Below are 19,989 nucleotides of genomic sequence, written 5' to 3' on the forward strand. Positions count from 1 at the left end.
AACTCCAATGGGCTGATGTGAGACACTGTATTTTTCTTGGGACTGACGATCCTTGCTAGGATACTGGCTGCAAGGCCAACACATTTCTGTTCAATTAACAAACATTCATGAGTGCAAAGCACGTACAATTCATTGTGCTGTGACTCTGAGGAATGCCCAGGTAATCATGACTGTTCTCTGTTCACAGATAAGAGGTCTTGCATGTCTCAGCTGTGGCAGGTACAGGATGTGTTAAGCACACAGAAGAATTTTGTGGAAGCTGCCTGTGAGCCCAGATGAAGGAGCCTTTATTTGCAGCTGGGATTAGCAGTGAAGGCTACAGAGGAAGCATGTGAATTGAGTCCCAGAGGAGAGGTAGAATATGGGAGGATAACAGCAGGATTATGGGAGGAGAAGGGAATTCCAAGGAACACATTCAGTGAAAACAAGGTCAAGAAAGTGAAAGTGGAGTGTTTGCGGCAAAATCATGGAAGGGCTTGAACAACAAATAAGCACAGTCCTATCTGGACTGGATGGAGTTTCAGATACCTCTAGGACATTTGTTGTTAGCCCATATCTGCATCCCAGAGTCCATAGGTTAGCTTAGGGAGCTTCCTGGGAAAAGACCTTGAATCCTGTCTCTACTTAAAGTCGAGCCACATAGACATGTATAGCAAAGTGACTGGAGAGGCCAAAAGAACCTAATTGTGGAAGGAAATTGCACAGCCTCTAGAAGAGAAACCTCCAAAAAAGTAAGAAACAGCATGGGGAGTTAGAGTCAGTGTAATGACTCTAACTAAAGAATGCAGTTTGGGGGGTCAAAGAGGAGACTTGAAGGTACAAGCTCTGTTCCTTGGAAGAGAGGAAATTGCCAAACTTTTAAAGCTTCAGACCAAATCTCTACTCCGTAACTCTTGTAAAAAAAAAAATAATAGAGAGAAGAGGTTTTTATTTCCTGTTCACTTGAAAGGAAATATAGCCTCTGTGAGTAATCATGGAGGAAGTGGTTACAAAACAACCAGCAAGAGTTTAAGAAGACAGTGGAGGATAGGAGCCACGGCGGGGGAGGAAATCAGTGCAATGGTAGCACGGACCAAACAGCATCCAGAGATGCTTGCATGTCTTCGAATCTTCCTGAAAGGAGTAGGGAGCTGGGGGAGGATCCCTGAAGGTTACATGGCTCAGGATCGGAAGCTATCCAATGGGAAAACTCTATAAAGCTGGAGAATTATAGGTTTAACACTTGGGCACCCAAACTGATGAAATACAAGGAGTGTTTTGGGCTAAGAATTTGTGGCTGATTCTATGGGCAATATTTAAAAGTGCATTCTGCAGAACACTCATTATGAGCAGGCTAGGACTTGAGCAGAGTGTGTTAGGATGGGAAGACACTGGGGTGTGCAGATGAGTGAAGAGGTCTTTGAGAAGACAAAGAAAAACACAAGGAGCTAAGTGAGACAGGTCAGATGCAGGAGGAAATGGAACGAGGGGCCCATAGGAACCATTTCACTGAAGAACCATCAAACAGAGGTAAAGTCTGGTTGATTGGATACGAGTGACCAAAGAAGCAAAATCAGTAAAGATTTAGAAGATTGTGAAGGTTTAGGGTTGTGAAGATCAAAATGATGGGTAAATTGTGATTATTCCGAGTTTAGGGAATACAGCACAACTGTTGAGTTGCCTGGAGTTACCCCAGCCTGGACCACTTACCAGTGAGGGAACTAGCTCTTCTGTGTGTTCCCTGATCTGAAAAATGGACAGAATAATGTCTATATCTCAGGTTTAGCTTTGGGATTTTATATAACGTAGTTAAAAAGATATTTTCCATGAGGAAGAATCAATTTGTGGATATAAGTGGTGACTTTGTTTTAAATAATAAAAATATCTATTCACATTTTTTTAAATCTTGACAAATGATTTTCTGTGTAAGGGTCTTTTATCCTTTCTGTTAAATTGACTCCTAGATATTTGAAATTATTTATGCTATTGCAAATTGTATTTTTTAGACACTGTTAATTTATAATTATTTGTTGCTGATTGGCTTTTCTTCTACCCAACAACTTTGCTGACCTCCTATTAGTTTTATAACTATCAAATCAATTGTTTTTGAATACCTACATGCATAATCATATTTTCTATATCACAATGTTATTACAGTAATATTGTGTGGACAGTATTTTCTTCCTTTGTGGTCCTTATAGTTTATTTTATTTAATTTCATTTTGCTGTGTTGTCTAGAACTTCTAGATAAATGCTCGTTAGAAGTGATTATAGTAGTCATCCTATCCTGTGCTTGATCTTACAGGGTGAACTTTCAACATTTACCTCTCAATAAGATGTCTACTGTAGATTCTGTCCATTGGATTGAGGAAGGATATTTCTCTTCCTAGTTTGCCAGTTATTTTAATTTTATTAAATGTTTTTTAATATGTGAAATGACTATATATTTTTCCTTTATTCTGTTAATGTCATGAATTACTCTGAATTTCAAATTACTTTGAATTTTGAATGTTATACCAACCTTGCAATTGTTGAATAACCCCAGCTAGATGGACAAATAGATACATAGTTACATCATGGGTTTATTCAGTGTGCCGATATGTTGTTCCATATTTTTGTATTGGTATTCACAAGAGAGATGGGCTGATAATATTTTTTCTTGAAATATAGTTTTCATATAGAGGTTTTTCTATCCTCACAGAATGAACTAAAACATCTTAAAATTTGTATCCTTCATATTACTTATTTAAGTGTTTGGTAGAATTCATTGATAAGTTTATCTAACATTAGAATTTTCTGTGGTGAAGTTTCTAATTATAAATTTAATTTATTTAGTCATATAGGACTTTTTATATTTTCTACTTCTACTTTTGTCAGTCTTGTTAAGATATTTTTCAAGGAAATTGTTTTATATGAATTTTCAAATGTATTGCTTATAATTGTTCATAATATTCCCTTTGTATCAATTAATGTTTGCAGTATCTACCCACATCTCCTTTATCATTATAATGTTTGCAGTATCTACCCACATCTCCTTTATCATTAGTTACATGACTGTTTGGTTTGGTTTTGTGCTGGTCATAATCACACTCACCAAAGGCTTATTGATTTTTTAAAGCTGTTCAAAGAACCAAAGTTTGGCCCTGAGTATCCTCTATATTTTATGTTTCTACATTAATTTATGATATGCTGCCTTTCTAGTACCCCCATTTTAAATCTATGTATTTACTTCTAATTTTAGTTTTAATTGCATACTGCAGTTTTGATGTATTTTCATTATTTATTTTGAGCAGGTTACACTAAAATTGAGGCCTAAATGATAAAGAGTTACCTACCCAAAGAGCTGGGATCTATCCTGGAGACAGAGCTTTCAAGCAAAAAGCAACAGCCTGTGTAAAGACTCTAAGATAGAAAAAAGCTCAGTGACTTCCAAGAAGTGAAAAAAGGCTAATGTTATTGAAGAAAAGAGCAGAATGTTATCTACAGCACAGACTAAACACTGAGAGAACTGCTGAACTAGAAGGTATATATGAAAAGACTTTATCCAGAATGTTGTATAGGATAACAAAGTGAGGTTAGGAGATATAAGGATACCTGTAGTAAACTACTTGGAATTCCAAAGCAGAGATATGGACAAAAAATATTCAAAAATAAAAAAGAATGTTTCAAAATTGCTGAAATATATGACTTCATAAATTCAGAAATATATCAAGTCTCTAGTACAATAAATAGTATAAAATATCTAGATAATCATAATGAAACTATAGCTCCTCATACACTTAGATTCAAAATTAGTGAGAGAAATAAGGTCAAACTGTCTTTTTAAAAATCTGGCAAAAAGTTGCTTTCTAATTATAACAATATAAGCCAAAAGGCAATAGTAAAAGAACTTTTACAAATGAGTAAGAAAGTGATATTATATAAAAGGTGCTAAACTTCACTATTGATCAGAAAAAGTGAAATTTAACACTAAATAAGACATCTATCAAAAGAGACAATATTAATAAGTGCAACAAGTATTTCTGACAATGTAGAGGAATTGGGACTCTCATATACTGCTTTGGATGCAAATAAGTACAACCAGTTTGGAAAATTATTTGGCAATAACTACTTCAAAGTTGAAGTAGTTGAACATATGCACATGCCTTAAGTTTCAACAATTCCACTCCTACATATATATTTAACAGAAATGCATGCATATGTTCCCTAAATATATGTATAAGAATGTTTATGGTAGGCTTATTCTTAGTAGTCAAAAACTAAACAAAATCTGAATGAAGATTTACAGTAGAAAAGTTAAGAACATTGTGATAGGAGTATACAATGCAAGTACAGCAATAGAAATGAAAAAACTGCATTGCATCTAGTACAGCATGGATGGAAGTCACAGAGATAATGTTACATGAAAAATGTAATACACAAACATACGTACTATATGATCTTGTTTATATAAAGTTTCAAAATAAGCTAAAGTAATCTTTGTTGTTAAAAGTTGGAATAACGGTTACCTTTGGAGAGAGGGAATAGTGACTGAAGATGTAATGCTGGGGGCATCTGGGCTCCTGGTAAAATGTATTGAGGTGTAATAAAGTGATTTGTGTACCTTTCTGTATGTCTATGATATTTCAAAAGGCTTTTTTAAAGAAGATATTAAATTCATTCTTAAAGTGGAAATTTTAGGAAAATTGAGCTAAGTGCTTAAGTTATGAAGTACGAAAAAGAACACCATTAAAAAAAAACAAAAATGCAGGTGGAAGAAAAAACAGACAGAAAAAGAAATAGCTATATTAGAAAAGAATCATGCCAAAAAAAGTTTAAGGAAGAAGCATGAAAAAGGTAAGAGCAAGTTTTAGTAAAAAGGAAAGAAAGATACAATAGAGATGAGCGAGGCCAAAAGTTGGGTCTCTGAAAAGACTAATAAACCAGATAAGCCTTTGGGAAATATTATTAAGATAAAAAATAAAGGTTAAAAATAAGCAGTTCTAGGAATTTCAGTTAAGGTTGTAACAATGGATATCATAGATTTTTCCTTAAAAATTAGAAAAAAATAACATGAGTAAGTTTATTCAAATAAAACTGAAAACAATGGAATTGTTCTTACAAAATAAAATATTTTAACTGACTCAGAAAAGAGAAGCCTTCAGTGGACTTAGAACTAATTTTTGAAAAAATGAATCAATGAGTTTAAATCTGAGAGGTTAAATATTTCCTCACAGAAGACTGGAGGCCAGATGATTTTTCTAGGCAAGCTTAAACCAACCCTCAAGTTACAGTTAAGTCCAATTTTAGAAATCTAAAAAGAGAAAAAGCCTAAAACACGTCAAAAGGGATCACTCCAGGATGCCTTCAACTTTTACAATGCTAATACAGTATAAAGAAATAAAATTATAGTCTGATGTCATGTAAGAGCACAAAGCAAAACCTCTAAATAAAATATTAGCAAACTAAAGTCTGCAATAAGTATATATTGTATTTATATTTGTAAATAAAATTAGAATTATAATTACTTTTAAAATATATGAATAAAATTATAACCAAAATTATATAAGAAATATTTCAAAATACATGAAGTCCTATTGATCAGTAAACAAAATACTATCCAATGGGAAAAAAAAGTGAGCAAAGGAATGAAAAGATGATTAACAGAAGAAACCCAAATGTTCAGTAAACATGAGAAGATGTTCCAACTCAAAGCCCCAAGGAGATAGAACTTCCTAACTGTGAGATGACTAAAGTTAAACATTGTGTCAATACTAATAGTTTGCAACTATGTGATACAATCTGAACCATTTTCTTCCATTGGTAGGATGTAAATACGTAAATTGGTGCCCTTACTTTGGAGCACAATTTGACCAAATTAGTAAATCTGAAGATGTGCAAATGCCATTGCACAGCAGTTCAGCTCTTGGGTATATAATCTAGAACAGCGCTGCTACTCTAGGTGGGGTCCTCAGACAGGCGTCTGTTTGCAAATTGTTGTGACTAGTCCATGAAGAAATGAAAACAACAACTAAGAGTAAGTCTTTAGAAACTTGGATAGTAATTTGATGTTGCCACATCATCTGTTCTGTGTTTTATGAAAATATCAATCCATAGCCAATTGGAAAATTTTAAAATCCTCCCTCACAGATAGGTGAAGAAGCACTTGCAGGTTATTTCTCAACACTTGCATGTGATTTGGGAGCTAGACAATGCAGATCATTAATAGCACACTAAGGTAAATTGTCAGTACTCTTTGTATCCCTAGAGTGGGCACTCCTCACCCTAGACCCCACCCGGCCAACTTCAAGCTCAAGAGAGGTCACCAGCTTAGCTGTCACTACAAACAAGCGGCCCATCAAACACTGATTGACAAGCTCTGCTGCAGTGACCGTCATGCACTCACAGAAGATATGTTCAAGAATTTTCCTATCAGCATCATATGTGATGGTGATAATACTAAAACTGAGTTAAATGTCCAAGAGCAAAATAAACATAATAAACCATCCAACTATACACATACACATGCAAATATTTATCAATTTCCCAAAATTGAGCCAAAAAAGGAATCAACAGAAAATACAGTAAAATACATTAAGTAATATTTTTTATTTTAATTTTAATTATATTAAATAATAAACATTTCATATATTAAATTCTCTACATAATGAAACAAATTACATTAAATAAATATATTTAATAAGTAAATTATATTAAAAAATGAAATACATAAAAAGAGGATACATGTTACAAAAATATAAAGAAAAGCAAGAAAGATAAATATGTAGTTTGGAATAATGGTTACTCTGCTGGGGAAGAGAAGCAGATACAGTGAAAAGGGAATGCATATTTCAGATTGTATTAAGATTACAATAGATTTCAAATGTAGTAATGTTTTATTTCTATAAGTTAGGTGTAGGTAGAGTGTACTGTTTTTATATTTTAGTATCTTTAGAAATGATTTATAATAATTGTCTAAGATAATTTCTACAGTCAGATAACCTGACAACAGGAAGGCCCTACCACAGGGCTCCATTATTAGTGAGAGGTAGAGACTTGAGATACCTTGATACACAGAATGTAGTTGTCAACACCCTCAAACCTCTACTTAAACAATTCTAAGGCCAGGAGACCCATCAAGGAGGCCTGTTTCCTTGTTGAAAAGCCATGAGTTTGAGCCAAAAATCCACCTTTCAAGGCCCTTGTCCATGTAGAAGGTCCATCCCTCCCTCCAGAAGATCTTACAGGTATTTGCAAACAACCATTGTGTCTCTGTAAGTTTGTTTTCTTCAAGCTAAATTTACTCTGAAAGCCCCTTCTTTAACTTATTTATAGTTGACCTTGCATCTTACTTCACAGAGAAACAGAGGTCTTTAGATATGAAATCAATTCCCTCACCCAACTGCCAAAGGTGTCCACACCTGCATCCAGCTTCACAGCGTCCCTCGCTGGATATTAGAACAAATGTAATTTCTCTATTCAAGGGTAGTCCTTTCCTGGTACTCTTAATTCCTCTTTACTCCTGCTTCATCACTTACCTGCTTCCCTGTATATTTTAAACATTTTCCTTTGTTTTCATTAATACAAGAATACATTTTCCTTAAAAAAAAAGACAATTAGAAGTATTTGTTGATCACTCCAACTACATTTTCACTCCTGTCCAGAGGTAACCAATATTGCATTTTTATGTCTATTCCATCGTAGTTTTTCTATTTGCACATTTTTATATGAATGCAGAGGCATGTGTGGTTTTGTGTGTTACATAAGTAGGATAATCATTCATTCGTTTCCCAAACTTAAATGAAACTGTAATACTATACCTTGGAGAGCTTCCATAACTGGATATAGACCTGTCCCATTCTTTTTACTTTCAATAAAGAATTCTTATGATATCTGCTCCGATTGATGGCTCTCAATTTTTTGTAAAGTTTTATTTTGATAGAATTTCAAACTTACAGAAAAGTGGTAGGAATAATGCCAAGAACTTCTGTATACCCTTTAACTAAATTCACTGACTGTTAGTATTTTTCCGTATTGCTTTATCAGTCTCCTTTCCTCCACCCACTGAATCCTTCCTGCCTCATGTACTGGAGACTTTTTCTGAACCATCTGAGAGTAAACTGAAGACATTCTGCTCATTTATGATAAGTTCTCGAATGTGAATTTTCTAGGGACAAAAGTTTTATAACCACAATATAGTTAGCAAAATAATAAAATGTGAGATTGATAGAAACTATTACCTAATCCATAATCCATAATCCATACTCAAATTTTTCCAAGCATCCCTGTAAAGTCCTTTATAATTTGTTTTCCTCTCAGTTCCAGATCAAATCCAGAAAGATGACCTTCATTTAGTTGTTAAATCTATTCAGTCTCCCTTAGCTTATTTCCTCAGACTTTATCTTTTCTAAAATTAACATTTTTGAAGAATATAGGCTAGTTTTTAAAAAGTCAATTTACATTTTTTGGGGTCTATGTCTTGGGACTGTCTGACAGTTCCTCATTACTAGATTCAGGTTACGCATTTTTGGTAGGAACATCACATAACTGATGTGTGCCCCGTCCCCTCACCCCACCCTCTTACTGCATCATATCAGGAGGCAAATGACATTGATTGCACTATGACTGGTGATGCTACTTTCATTTCCTTGGTTAAGGAAGTGGTCATTAGGTTTTTCTTCCCTTTTTTTTTTTAAACAGTAAAATTACCACTAACCCTTTAGAACTAGTAAAATAATGTATTGGGAGATGTTTTGATAGTATGTAAATAACCATCCTGTTCTCCACAAACGTTCATCCACTATAAAGAAGAGTTTTCCATTTTTACTAATTAAGCATGGATTTATGGGTTTTTTTCTTAGTATCAATATCAGTATATTTTGATGCCCAGATTATCCCAGATTTATGTTTTTATGATTTCCGTACCTTCAGGCTGGCCTTTGTCCTCATTTCAATATTTCTGACTTTCCAGGCTCTTATTGAACTTCCCAGCCCTACTCCTGGAGCCTGCCATTTCTCCAAGGAGCATGGAATTCAATATTTAGTGAAGACTGGGATTAAGAATCTAAAATTGAAGGTCTGGAATTTTTTTTTTGCTTCCAGATCTTTTGGGCAAACTGAATTAGGAAATTGATTCACAAATGTGTACTTATATAAACATACATCTATTTCTATATCCTTGAGTTCATAGTGCTGCCTCCAATTACCACCCCGTATCACAGGGTCCTTCCTAGCTTAAATCCATTCTGCATTTGCAACTCCATCAATGAGAAACCTGGTCCTGCTGTCCACAATGTATTTATTCACATTCTCAACCTTCCAATATACAGGAAGTAATTTCAGAATTGCTAACCCACACTACTGTGAAAAACAAGCCTAACAAATTTCTTTAGAGTGAAGTTAGAGTAAGGTCTGTAGATTAAGTAACACTGTACCAATATTAATACCTTTTTTTAATAATTACATTTTGTCTATGTAAGAAGTTAACATTCAGGGAAACAGAGTTAAGGGATATAGGAATTCCTTGTACTGTTTTTGCAACTTTTCTGTAGATGAAAAATATGATTAGTGCAAAAAAAAGTTTAAAAATTTACTAAGGTAGTTTCTCCCCCAACATACACATACTTTGATATGGTTACATTTTTCATTTGAAATACAGTGAGTTTCCCTTGTTTATATTGTTTTAGGGCTTTTCCCATATTTTCATTGATTCAATTTTTTGAACATTAAAGTACTAACATAGCTTAAAGTAAAAACTATTAATAATAATGTGCTCAGACAAATGTCAGGCACTCCCCACATTCCCTCACCCCTCTTCCCACCTATCTGAAACTAAACTTATTAGTTTCAGTCTCATCCTTCTAGTATGTCTTTTTGCAAAAATAGTTGTATTTTTCTTATTTCTACTTTTTATACAAATAGAGTATATGTACATACTTTTGCACTTTGCTTTCTTTATATTTTTTAGTAGATCCTGGATGTCATTCTTTATCTGTTCAATGGAGATCTTCCTCCAGTATTTATGCAGCTGTATACTATTTCAATTTGAAAAAAAATTTAAATGTGGGCATTTATGTTATATCCAGTGTTTTGCAATTAGAAGTAATGGCTGTAATTCATAACCTTGTTTGCACATATTTTCATGATGTTGAAGTTGTGTGTGTATCTTTAGAATAAAAACTTAGAAGAGGAATTTCTTCATCAAAAATATATCTAATGTTTTCTTAGGTCTTGCCAAATTTCCTTCCAGAGGTTTACACCCATTTACATTCCCAGCTTCAAAGTATTGAAGTGCTTTGTCCCACTTTTCAGGAGAGTATGCTGTCAAACTTTCCATTTTTGCCAATTTAATTGGTGAGAAATGGCATGTCCGTGTAGTTCTAATTTGCATTTCTCTTATGAAATGAACATCTTTTTATCTAAGATTAACTTTATATCTTTTTTTGATGTCCCTCTTTTGTCCATTTTTAAGTTTGCTACCAGGGTTTTAGATCTTTCCCTCTCAATCTTAAGAATTCCTTATATTAGGGATTTTATACTTTATTTGTGATAAATGTTGCAAATATTTTCTCCCAGTGGATTGGCTACTTTTCACTTTCTTTATCATCTTTTCCTCTATTGCTATGCAAAAGTTCTTTTGTTTTCATGTAGCCCAATTTATCAGTCTTTGATTACCTCTGGATTCCAGAAAGCCTCTCATTATACCTACATTTTAGAGAACTCCCTCCATGTTGTCTTCTAATACTTGCACAGTTCCAGTTTTTACACTCATCCCCTGATCCACTTGGAGTTTAATGTTTTGTACTATGTAAAATATGGCTCTAATATTATCTTTTTAACAATGCTTATCTGGTTATCCTGGGTCATTTATTTAAGAAGTACATCTTTTCATGTGCCTATTAATTCTTGGGCCAGTTCTGGTCATATTAATTTTTCTTGAAAAACCATGACTATTAAGTTTTGGTGTATTTGAGCTCTCCAGGCTGAAAGTCATCTTAACATCTCCCACAATTGTTTTTATTTCTGATAGTTTTGCTATATATTCTTGGCTATTTAGGGTATACCATTTAAGTCAGCTTTCCCTTCAGTGTGAAATGAACTTTCATCAATCGAATGTGGCCGTGCCTTTGTGATTTCATACTGTTTCCATTAGTCTTAAATGAGTATCACCACCACCGTTTTTGTTGTTTGTGCTAACCTTGTAATTACCCCTTGTCATTTGGGCTTTAACTTTCCCTATCATTTTATGTTATCTGTCTTCTGTAAAGAGCACATAGATGTGTTTTGTTCTTGACGTAAGTGTATATTTTCTATTCTTTAAGGGTGTAAATCCAACCATTGTTACTTATCATCAGGCTGCTATGTTTCCCTTGGGCTTCTTGTTTTATGTTTTCTCATTTTTATGTTTTCTTGCTCGAGTTTGTTGGTTTGTTTATCCCAAACCATTTTAATTTACAATTTCTCATTATCGAAGTCAAGAATGAAAATGCATGTTACTACCTTTATTCTCCTTTTTATAAACATGCTTTCATTAAATACCTTTGCAAATGGTTTTTCCTCTAAAAATGTAAACTTTAAAAAATAAGTACTGCTTTTTACTAATTTTTCAGGTCCCCTTTTTAATTGATCCAGAAGAAATGCACCCTTCGTGTGACTCTTTCTAGAAGACAGAGGGGACAAGAATCTCATGAAGATGCTGGGGCTGTTTCCCAACCACCAGAAAATGTCCACGTTTTTTCCCCATTGCAGCCTTAAGTTTTAAGAGTAATAACACCTTTCTCACCAGTACTCTCTGCTAAGTGAACTATAACCATCAAATTCCCTGAACATGTTTTAGAATACATACAAGTGGTACAAAATTAAGTTTTTAAAGCACTGAAGTGAAAAGGGCTCTATTGTAGCACTGAAGATTTCCACTATTTCCTCAGACTACATATTTTTTCCTCTACAAACTCAAAAAATATTAGCTCACTTAAGGCCTTTTATCTTTTCACAGTTAGTTTCCTCCCTGATTCTACCCAATAGAAAGGTTATTTGGACTTATATTCCCAAAGCCCACAAAGATATGAAATTTCAACTTAACATTCCCCATATAAGCAGCGAAACAAATAAAAGTGGAGGTTCACATACAGATCAGGATTAGGCGTGATCACATTCTCCGTGTACACACCGAAGACAAAGGTGTGCGTCTGTTGGGTGGGAAGTGGTACAGTGAAAATTCTGGTCTTTCAGGCAGAATATTGTAGATGTAGAATCCCATGACCAGAAGGCGTTAGTTTTGTTGTACTTTATACCAAATGGCTTCTTACTAAAGCAATTTTGATTCTTCCTTTACAGTGAAGACAGAGATACCTTCCTGTTAGCGTCTCATCATCCCTTATCCGCCATCTGAGGAGGGCGGGTGGCCGCAGTCTCTTCAGCATGTGAGGCCCTGGCTGGAGTGTGGTTCAGTGACTGGCCGGGGAGCAGAGAGGTAGGAAGTGGATTCACCTCAGAATGTGGATCCTGTGACCTGTTTGTTTTCCCTGTCACTCATACCCACAATGCATTGCATTTTCCTTTGAGTTAAAGCAATTTTGAGTCCTCAACTATTTTCCTTATTTTACCTTAACGGAGGCCACTAGGTTTGCCCCCAAAATATGTTTTTTGAGTGACAGGATTGACTAACAAGAAATATTGCCTTATTTACAGCATTTTTTGGGGGGGAGGGGGATCTGGGTAGGAGACCCCAGGATACTGATAAGTAGGTAGTCAGGCTATCAAAAGAGAGACGAGAGCTGCTTTCCTAGCAAGGAGAGAGGAGGCAAGTCATTAAGAAGTGGGAAGGTGGGAGAGCAGCCTCTCTGGTAAGCTTTCCGGTCTGAGCACCACATCCCGCCACTCAGCTTAGACCCGGACCTAAAGCTGAGTGGGCCGAGCGGGCACCCATTCAACAGGCCTAACCCTGCCAGGACGAGCAACTCCAGTCATCCCGATTACTTTTGTAGCCTCCCCACCTCCTGGCCCTACTTTACAGGAACACTGGGGCTGAGGAAAACTCATAACTAGGGAAAAGGCCATGTCTGGGGGAAAACATTCAAAGTATTCCTAAAAATTTGATATAGGAGATATCTGAAAAATTATAACCTGCATTTTCTATTTCTGGGTTCACTGACTCAAAATATTAAAGAGAAGTCCTAGAAGGCAGCCCTGATTGTGCTTTAATTTCTTCTACTATTTCTGGCCTAAGAAATCAAAAAAGAGCACGCCCATCATGGACCCCAGCAAGAGTAACAGGGAGGCCGAGGGAGGTGCATGTCTTACCCCTTGGCTGCAGGGGGTCTCCAAGCCCCAGACCATTCCGTAGGATTCTATTTGTCAAATAAACAGTTTGATAAATTTTTCTTGCTGGATTGACATAACACATCAGTTAGAACACACAAGCTGTATCTGTGTGCCCCTGGACTACAGGGATGGATTTGGTAAAGGAATTGAGCCCTTTGGTCCAACACTTGGGTGGCTGTGCCAGCACAGCCCAATCAGTGTTCCAAGTCCTAAGCATAGGACACAGTGCCCTCCACACTTCCGGATCATAGTTATAAACAGCTTTTGTGGGATGGCAAGCGGAAGAAAGGGTATATCAGAATCACAAAGCACACACAACTGTTGCTATTCTAGGTCACATTAAACAAAAAACAGTGATAGGAAATGCTTTAAGAATTAATTAGACAGGCAAGGATGAGAATTTATAACTTCACTGAAGGTAATGGCGTGTTTAGTATTTGTTACCTTACGCCAGCAATAGTTATCAAAAATACCCACCTTCATTTGGTAAAATAGAAGCGAAGCTTTACAGAGCCCCTGTTCATATCTGTGTCTTTGCACACTCATCTTGTAGATAAGAGAACAGAGGCTCAGGAGGATTAAGGCTGTATAGAAGCAGCAAACGGCCAAACTCATTCCCAAGCCCAGTTCCCACATTGAACCTTACAGTCTTTCCTGAATCATTTTACTCCTCAAGACTGGGAGAAGTTGAAAGATAGTAGGGCTGTAGAATATTAATCCACCTCTCAAGATTTATATTAAAATTAACCAACAGGTTTTTCTCCCAGTTCTCTTACTCTCTTATGGAACATAATTATTTGATCATATGCTGTGATGGAGAGTTTCTTGGGAAGCAATCACCAAGGGAGGAGAAATTAGGCAGAAAGCATATGGAATTTCTAGATCTCCTACCTATGATGAATTTATCCTCCTTGCCTTAAGAGCACGGAATTATCTTCCAAGTGGTTTACCTGTGACACCATGTAGAAGTAAGGGGAATGAAGAAAGTTACTGAGGAAGGTGGCACCCCTGTGATCCAAAATGACTTGTGGCAGGCATATGTTCTTCTACTGGCTGCAGAGAAATAGGGACACCAGGGTTTGACAGACTAAATTGTAACAACAGACCCAATTATCACCACGAATTTTGAAAAACCAAGTGCAAATTAGAGCAGGGCATAGATCACCACCAAAGAGCAGTCATCTAAGTAGTGCTCAAAGGATTTCACTGAATGTTTAAATGCACAAGAGAGAAGACTTGGTAATAATGTTGGATAAAGTAGACTTCATTTAGCAAACCATTGGCCACAATATCTATGCAAGGGGTAGATCCTCTTTCAAATCATGGTTATTTGGTAATTTTTAAAATAGAGAAATAAAAAAAATCATATGCTTTTGTTGAACAATTACCAGTTGTCACATACTTTGCCTAAAGAAACAGGGAAAGGAAGATTAATTTTGGAGAACTAATGAATGACATCCTACTGGGGCTACAGTTAATAAGGATGAGTAGAATAAACAGAGGTGTTGAAATCTAAATCAAAACTCATTTTCTCTTCTCTCTTCTTAAGCATGAGGAGCTATACATTTTCTTTCCCTTGTCTTCTTGTTTTCTGGGATAGTGGTGCTAATTGATCAGTAAGATGATAATTAAACTTAATTATCTGCTATTCTGCCTTTTAGTCACAACAGAGGTAGAATATACAAGAATTAGCTGTATCAATTGCCAGAACAAATTAATCATCCTTTCAAAATGTATCTCTTTCTTACATTGAATGTTTACACCAAACACTCGACATATTCTTGTACGTAACCTAGAGTACATAAAAGAAAATTTTAACGTCATCTATGAAGTAGGACTTTGAAGTTCATTTAATTCAGCAGCCTGTTCCTGTAAGCAGGGTTTTTCTTTCACTTTTTATGAAAAGACTTTCCAGGCCTTGTCTTCACCCAATACAGACAAATATAAGATTTGTGAATAGGCTTTATTTTCAGCTACCTTGGATGAGTAATAAATAATAAACAATTCTCATGCAGTCTAAATGAATCATGCTTCTATGCCCTTGATCTTGAATGGATATGTTTGATTTTTGCATTCATTAGGGAGAATAGTTATGAAAGTGATATTATACATTGAACTATGTAAGATGATGAAATACATCACTAGGTTGGTGTTGAAGATAACAAATACTTGGTATGCTAGCAACTTGCTGTGTTGTAAGAGAGACACCAAAGGGTATGGTGTGAAACAAAGGGGCATGTAGATACCCCAGTGTAGATACCCGAGCAGTTAACCTTGCTGTAATTTAGTTCCTGCTTAAACTTAGTCTACAGCTGAAACTAATCTAAGAGAAAAGAACAATAGGTGCTGCGTCTTGGAATCTGGCGCAAGTCATGAGCGGTGTGATGAGGACTGCAAACAGTTTTCCTGATCCTTTCCCAGGCAAACCCAGATGAGGATCACACCGCGAGGCTCATGTGACCGGATGACTTGACGAGACATAAGAGAAACTTTAAGAGGATTAGTTTGTAATTGTTTAGCTTGATGAAAAAAACTCATCCTATAATCATTAATCGATGCCTGTCTTTTTGCTTGCTGAAACTTAGTAACAGCACAGGGGAGCGCTGACTTGGGGCTTAGTCTTCAAGGAAGTCTAAGCCCTCTGCATTTAACATCATTCTGACTCGGTTTCTCATTTTCGTGGTCCTCAACTGCAATAGGGGAAGAAGGCAAAAGCAGATTTTTCTGAAAATGGAGTAATTTCTAGGTTTAGGCCAATGGAAGCAGATTGGCTTAAGAGGTGTCCAAATCTTGGCTTATGTTTATGTGTTACCCCATCACCACAGATCAGTTCTTCCTGTAGATGCTGAGAACAATGCCATGTGAGGGACTTCCATGCTGCTGCCACTTCAAAGATGGTTCTTCTAAGCCCAGTGGTTTCTTAGAGTGAATTTAGAACGAGACGTGTTTGCAGCAATAACTCCTCTGTGCCCTTTCACTGAAACCAATTCTAACTGCCCATGAAACAGGTGTGATGACACTCCTGGAATTCACTGATACCGTTTACTGCCTTACACTAGTAAGCACAGATTAGGGGAGACCATCGGCCAGGTGGTATGTGACACGTTAAGAGTTATGCTCATTTCCACTCATTGTGCTGTTAGGAGCTATGCAAAAACATATGTATGTGAATATTCATGTGTATGATCTGAACATGTAGAGTGCATTATAGGTCCCTCATGATAAATGAATACATGGGAAGGGAGGAAATAACCAATTTGGGCCTCCAGTTCTGCATCATCAGTTCATTAGCAGTGGCACATCTGAAAGATTCTTCAAGTAAACCAGGAAAAAGTAATTCTTGAAAGCATCTGTGCCACTAGTTTAAACATGTGCTTTGATGTGTCTGACTTGCCATTGTACTTGAAACTAATTAGAGGTGATACGCTGCAAACTGCAGTAAGCTGGCTGGGTCAAATGACTGTGATCATACTATTTCAAGATGAGGGAAAATCTTAGTGAATGGGGTGTGGAGTAATTGGAAGTCCTCTCCCAGCTGGCCAAGCTTTCGTACTCAAAATTATCAATACACAAGAGATGATAGTCAGTCATTTTACCTTGAAAATAATGTGAGAAGTGAGCCTTTTAGAAATGTCAAGTGACCAAACACATATGTGCAGAAATTAACTTTTTTTATTATATATCATATAATGTAGTAGTAAAGTCTGTTTGAAGTGCATGAATAAAAAGTTAGTGAAATTACAGGAGGAACAATCTATACAGCAATAATAGGTGCATTCCTTGTGCATCTGAAAGAAAAAAAAAAGAGTTTTCACTCATTTTGGCCTAAAACTTAGTGTTCAGGTTCCCAGGATTCTGACATCAGAACCCAGATAACGCTGATTAGAACCATAGGGGCTTTACAATAAAAGCTAAAATATTGACCATATGATGGCAAAAAGTCTTATTTTGTGGTTAACTGATTCTCTTCTAGCTACTCTCTGATGAAGTTGGTGGCGCCGTAGAGGAAGACCGCCGTCTCCTGGACGAGGACCGGGACCGCTCAGTGTTGTAGGTGACCTGCTTGTCATAGTTCTCCATCTGAGCCTCAATCAACTCTCTCTGCTGCTGCCGGATGGTCTGGCTGATGAGCCCAGGGAGGGTGTGGATGCTCCCAATCAAAGTCTCTAGTTTTGTTTCCACGGTAACAATCCTCTTCTCAAAGTCTTCACTCCTTTCATTTAAGTCAGAAATCATGTCATACATGATGTTCTGGGTCTGGAAGACAGGATTGAGAGGACAGAGAACAGAACTAAGGCAGCATTACGCTGGTTGCCTTCTGGTGACATAAAATGCAACAGGGGTGTCAGATAACTGAACACATTACTGTGCAAAACAAATCCAGTGTGTCTGTTCAAGGCCAGGATTTAGTATAAGATCTTAGGCATTAATATGATCCGATTGAACAATTTTAGGTGGTGTACAGAGAGAGAAACATGTTTTGATTTAGTACTTACATGTGTATTTTAATGGTGGTTACAAAAGTTAGCATATCAAATTTATTCTGCAATGTTATAATATGAATTAGGACAAGGCTCGTTTTAAAAACAAGCAGAGTTAAAGAACAATAAATAATAGTACAGATGGTGCTAGGATGTAGCAGAAATTCTGAGGGTGGAATATGAATGAAGTTTTTAAGATAAACTGATTTGATCAAGTAATTTAGCAAGTTAGAGCAATAAAAAATTCCTAAATATATTTTGCTATCGTATGTTCCAAATCATAGGCTCTCCATTGGGCCTGATACCATTTTTATAGATAACCACTGATGGAATAAAAGTTGGGAAAGATACCAGTTGCCAGCTCACTGGCTGTGGCTTAGTTAGTTGGAGCTACGTGGTTCAAAAGAGGAAAACGTTTCTGAGGTCTTACTGAATCATGCACGTGATTGTCTTGATCAGAGGGTGTTCATAACTGTGGATGTCTACTATGTTTCTGGAAGTAGCCAAGAGACCAGGTACCTAAGGGCTAATCAGCTCAGAGCCAGAGAGGGGAAAGGTTGGTCCAGGAGAGAAGGATGCAACATTAACCTCATCCCAGGGCAGCTTCTCCATGTCTCAGACCCATGTGTCTAAGCCTTCCCTCTTCCTCTCTCATTTCCCCCTATAATATGTGTGCTTTTATCTTGCTTAACAACCTCTTAATGATGATAAATGAGCTAATTAAATAAGGGAGTTACTCTTCAAAACACTGGCACCTAATTTGAGTTTGGCCGTGGAGAGAGTGCATTAATTTATTCAGAAAATACTGAACCCATAGACAGCCCTGTAGTCATAACAGTAAGTACAGCACTAAAAAAATAACTGGAAAGAAATAGCATATATATATATATTCTATACACACATATAGAATATATATATCATTTTATTATACATAATATATATCATTTCCAAGTGGTCTTGCTTTTCTTCATTTTTTTCCATCCAATTTAGCATCTTTGTTTATGACAATTTAGCATCTTTATGTCCAAGTGAGAGCTATGTGTGCAAATATTAATCGAGAATGTCTTCAAGCCTCAAATATGTGTGTTCCCAGCTTAAATGCACGATGTATGCTCTCTTAGGTATAAGCTGTTAAATATCTCACTTATTATCTTTTACTTATAAGCTATTAAATATTCATTTTCAACATATTTATACAGAATGTGTTATTGATATTCATTAAAATGAATATAATTTAGTTGGGTGATTTCATGAGATGAGGACAAATAGGTGTAGTTTTTATAGATTACACTGGAGGCTTTATAAAGGACATAGCTGATCTGTCAAACAACAGAAAGTACAGGTCCAACTGAGATCACCTCTTTATTCTGAAAGGCTTAACACTTAATATAATGCTATTCTAATACCTCCTTTAGAATTAGCTTGGAAAAATGCAATGTTGTCATTGTTGACAAATACTCATAGTTTGAAAGTGGAGTTTACTTGGGAGGAACAACCAAAAATCAACCCAACAAATTTATAAATGCTAGAAAAGAATTTGGGGCTGATTAATGTACTTTTAAAAAAGTGGTCTGACTTTTAAATAATGAAATAGAGAAAGGATTACAAATTATAAAAAGTGATATTTTTGAAAAACAATTTCCATTTTCAGATGTAATTTCTTGTATTTTTTAAAAAAATTTCAACTTTATATTCTTCTGAGTTTGCTTAAAATACACATTAAAATTCTTTACGGATGAGTCCTATGTAGCCCTGAACCTCCTATGTAGCCCTGAACCTCCTGTAGTCCTATGTAGCCCTGAGTCCTATGTAGTCAAACCCAGGATACAGTTTTGCTATCTTAGGGGTGAGCCTGAACCATAAACAGGATCCCAAAAGTATTGTCTCACATTCTGCTTATGCTTCCTGCTTTACTTGGAAATCACTGCGAGCAGGAAAGCTTTTAGAATGGGTTTGGAGGTGATGCGTATAGGGAAAGAGCAGATTCAGTAAGTGTTGTAGAAAAATTCTTTTAAGTTGAGCCATCATTTTAGGGTGGTTTGTTGGTTTGATTTGTTAAATAAATTTGGAGTGGCCAGTTCCAAAAGTATTATTAGTTATTTTACGGCAGTTAATTCCCACAGACACAACATGAGGGCTGAGACCCCACGCTTACCTTTGCCAGGTCCACCAAGGTATTTGCTTGGTCATTCAGTTTCCTCTGCTCCATTTTTACACTTCTTAATCT

The 19,989-nt window shown here is 36.1% G+C and overlaps 1 protein-coding gene across 7 annotated transcripts in view; it reads right to left on the minus strand.

Annotated features, from left to right (window-relative positions):
- Positions 1–16,940: 16,940 nt before the first annotated feature.
- KCNN2 (potassium calcium-activated channel subfamily N member 2) overlaps positions 16,941–19,989 on the minus strand; it is a 338,557-nt gene continuing 335,508 nt past the window's right edge. For all 7 annotated transcript variants that reach the window (XM_037020058.2, XM_037020057.2, XM_073222173.1 and 4 more), the window contains 2 exons: positions 19,918–19,987; positions 16,941–17,538 (listed from right to left, as the gene is read on the minus strand). In XM_037020058.2, coding sequence (XP_036875953.1) covers positions 17,251–17,538; positions 19,918–19,987 — 358 coding nt within the window. In that variant the 3' untranslated portion in view covers positions 16,941–17,250. The remainder of the gene's footprint in view (positions 17,539–19,917; positions 19,988–19,989) is intronic.

The sequence above is a fragment of the Manis javanica genome, chromosome 14 (assembly GCF_040802235.1).
Source record: "Manis javanica isolate MJ-LG chromosome 14, MJ_LKY, whole genome shotgun sequence".
Lineage (NCBI taxonomy): Eukaryota > Metazoa > Chordata > Mammalia > Pholidota > Manidae > Manis > Manis javanica.